The 3,476-nt window shown below is 44.6% G+C and overlaps 1 protein-coding gene across 1 annotated transcript; it reads right to left on the bottom strand.

The window, feature by feature from the left end:
* Positions 1-1,619: 1,619 nt before the first annotated feature.
* LOC104287563 (olfactory receptor 5AS1-like) lies at positions 1,620-2,558 on the bottom strand. Its single transcript, XM_009886285.1, has one exon. The coding sequence runs from the start codon at positions 2,556-2,558 to the stop codon at positions 1,620-1,622; it is 939 nt and encodes a 312-aa protein (XP_009884587.1).
* Between the last annotated feature and the right edge of the window lie 918 nt (positions 2,559-3,476).

The raw sequence follows: 3,476 nt of genomic DNA, 5'->3' as shown, positions 1-3,476 counted from the left end.
GGGACCGAGTGACGAGAAACAGGCGACAGGAGGAGGGGAAACGGCCTCAAGTTGGGCCAGGGGAGGTTTATGTTGGATATCGGGAAAATCCCTTCACCGGAGGGGCTGTCAGGCACTGGCTCAGGCTGCCCGGGGCAGCGGTGGGGTCGCCATCCCTGGGGGTATTTAAAAGACATGTAGGTGGCGAGGGACACGGTTTAGTGCTGGGCTTGGTCGCGTTAGGTTAACAGTTGGACCCCATGATCTTAACGGTCTTTTCCAACCTAAATGACTCTGTGATTATCCCCCTATCTTCATCCCCTTTGTGATTATTATCACTTCTCTGCTGGCGTTCATCCTTTTGGTGCTGTGAGCTACGATCAACTCCAGACTGAGCAGTCTTACTCAGCCTCTAACGCTGCTGTAGCTTCCTACAACCCATCTCACAGCTCCTTCCACAACTTGCTTTTCTCGGCAGCCTGAGCTGCGGTTACACAGTTGGGCCATCTTAGAATTGGACCTCAGACTCTTGACACGGTGGGAGCTGAAAGCTGGGGAGAAGATGAAAGGGGAGGGTTACAGAGCGACGTTTACAATCCATAGGAGGAAGGCAGAGTGTAGCACACTTGGCTTATCTTCTTGATGGACCGATTACAACAGTATCTTGCAACTTCACAGAAGTGTTAAATTGCATCTTCAATTTTCTATTGCCGACATTTGTACCTAACAGGCACACACACACAAAATTTTCTTCCCCTGAGGTTGCTACCCTAAGGAATTAACATTTTCACTGTTTAAAAAAGCCGTGATTATGTATTCTTTGGTGGGGACATGTGAAAGAAAGAGAAAGAGGAAACCCAGGGCCAAGTCAAGTTGGTTTTCAGGACCACACTGTATTAGGAACCAGAGAATCACTTGGATTGGGAGGGGTCTCGGGGAGTCATCCACCAATTATGCTGTGAGAAGGGAGACAAGGGCTTGTGGTATAGAGGCAGAAACAGAGTATGGAAAAACATATGCAATATATTCAAAAATAAGAACAAGCATGGAAGATGTCTGGTGGGAGCAGAATGGGAGGAAGGATGCCTGGTGAAACCTGAACAAGTCCAGTCCTAAAAATACCATAAACTATCGTGAGCAGACAAGATTCCTTTCTCTAGAGAGACTATGGCAGACCTGGCTGCCGAATAAGGGAAGTCTTTTCGACCGTACAAAGCTTTTAGTTTCCCAAATTGTGTATTAGATTTGGAAAAAAACACATAAAGTCACATCCATATGTAGCAGTTGTCTGAATTGGACTTTTCTTTAAAATATCTTGGTTGAGAGTTGTCTCAATAATTGTGAACTGCAAAAAATATAACTTTCTGCTGCATTTGTGATAGACTACCTTTATAGAGAGTGAGGAGACAGAGGTCTTTCTGGGATGGGATCCATCGACCTGGGCTTCTGTTTTACGATAAGGTGAATCACCTTCTAAGTTGACTACTTTTTTCCAGTGATTACCAAATAAACCCAGGAAGCTAGTCCAGATGCAGATATTCTTAACATGTCACCTGCATTTAGTCAGGTGGATCCTGTCGCTTGTATTTTCATCGTGTGTTGGACCAGAAACACACCATGTCTTTTCACTTCTAAGAAAATCACTGAGAAAACACTCTTCTCTCTACTGTTCTCCATAGGGCATCCTTCACCTCTTTGTTCCTCAGGCTGTAAATCAGGGGATTCAGCATGGGAAAGACGACAGTATAAAACAGAGAGATCACTTTGTCTGTGTCCAGTGAGTAGCTGGAGCTGGGCCGTAAGTAGGTGAAGAGGAGGGAGCCGTAGAATAACCCGACGGCCGTCAGATGGGAGGTGCAGGTGTAGAAGGCTTTGTGCCTCCTATCTGCCACACGGATGCGGAGGATGGTGCTGAGGATGCAGGCGTAGGAGACAACGATGGTCAGGAAGGTGCTGATTTGTATAAAGCCGCAGAGGGTGAAGAGGAGGACCTCGTTGATGTGTGTGTTAGAGCAGGAGAGCTCCAGCAGCGGGGGAATGTCACAGAAGAAATGGTTGATCACATTGGAGCCACAGAAGGACAATGTGAATGTGAAAGAGGTGTGCACCAGCGAGGTCAGAACCACACTGAGATAAGCCCCGGCTACCATGGAGGTGCAGACCCTGCGGGACATGGCAATGGTGTAGAGAAGAGGGTGGCATATGGCCACGTAGCGATCGTAGGCCATCACAGCCAAAATGAGGCACTCGGCATCAGCGCAGGCAGCAAAGAGAAACAGCTGTGTTGCACAACCAATTAAAGAAATGGTCTTCTGCTGTGCTAACAGGTTCACCAACATCTTGGGGGCAATGGCAGATGAACAGCTAAGGTCTAAGAAAGATAAATTGCTTAGGAAATAGTACATGGGGGTATGAAGGCAGGCATTGAGCTGGACAAGCACAACGAGGCCAATGTTCCCCACCAAAGTGGTGGCATATACGAATAGGAAGAGTCCAAACAAAAGTAGCTCCACCTCCAGACGGTCAGTGAAACCCAAGAGAATGAACTCGGTCAGTGCGGTGCAGTTTTCTTCAGGCATTTCCTTACCATGTGTTTGGCTTCGTACACATCAGATTTGTCAGGGGGTCAGTCAGTCCTCGTGGGCAGGCAACGCACAAACACGTTACATCCTTCACAAGATAGAGGTAGAGGAAACGTGAGCATCTCACCCAATATCAGAGGGGGAAACCAGTGGCTTAGATGATGCCCACTGAAAGGAAAGCTTAGGAGGACACTCAAAGAGAGCTTTACAAACATACTTTATATATGGAATTCCTTCCTGGATATTCCTTGCATCTATATGAAATAGGACCTCAGATGGGATTTTATTTAAGAGCCAGACTATAGTGCAGGTATAGAAGAAATTTTGTATGATACATCACTTGAGGAGAAACATATTCTTTGAGTCACATTTACCTGTGTGAACGGTAGAGTAAGGAGCTCAGGCACAGTTAATAATGATCTTCCTGAGGCAGCAGTGAAATTGAACACTGGAAAAAAATGGACTGAAGTGCTGGAACACGAGCAGATTTTATTTTTTTTTAGACAAGACAAAAAGACATAATTAGTTTGGAGCAAACAAAAATCATTGAGTTTAAAATGAAATGAAATATTGCGTCTCATTCTGGGATTTCTTACAAATACTTTGTGGGTTTATTTTCCTGAGGCTGATTAATTCTTAAGCAATTGATGAAAAGAAAGCCATGAATATTGTTTTTAAATATTCAAACAGAAATATTTTTAGATTTTCCAAGCAATTTTCCCCACTTTTTTTTTTTTCTGGCTGAAACTATTAATTGAATTTGAATTAGACTCAGTCCCTTAGAAAATGAATTCTGGGTATTAATTTTAGCTTTCCAGAAAAAGTGCATCATTTAACTTAACTTTCCAAAAGTTAAGACACGTTTCTGCTGATGCCAGTAAAAATTCCAGGCCGGGCAGATACATCTTGCTCACC

Source organism: Charadrius vociferus, unplaced genomic scaffold, assembly GCF_000708025.1.
Source record: "Charadrius vociferus isolate BGI_N301 unplaced genomic scaffold, ASM70802v2 scaffold115, whole genome shotgun sequence".
Lineage (NCBI taxonomy): Eukaryota > Metazoa > Chordata > Aves > Charadriiformes > Charadriidae > Charadrius > Charadrius vociferus.
The sequence above is the reverse complement of the archived record's forward strand: the minus strand, read 5'-3'. Positions and strand labels throughout refer to the sequence as shown.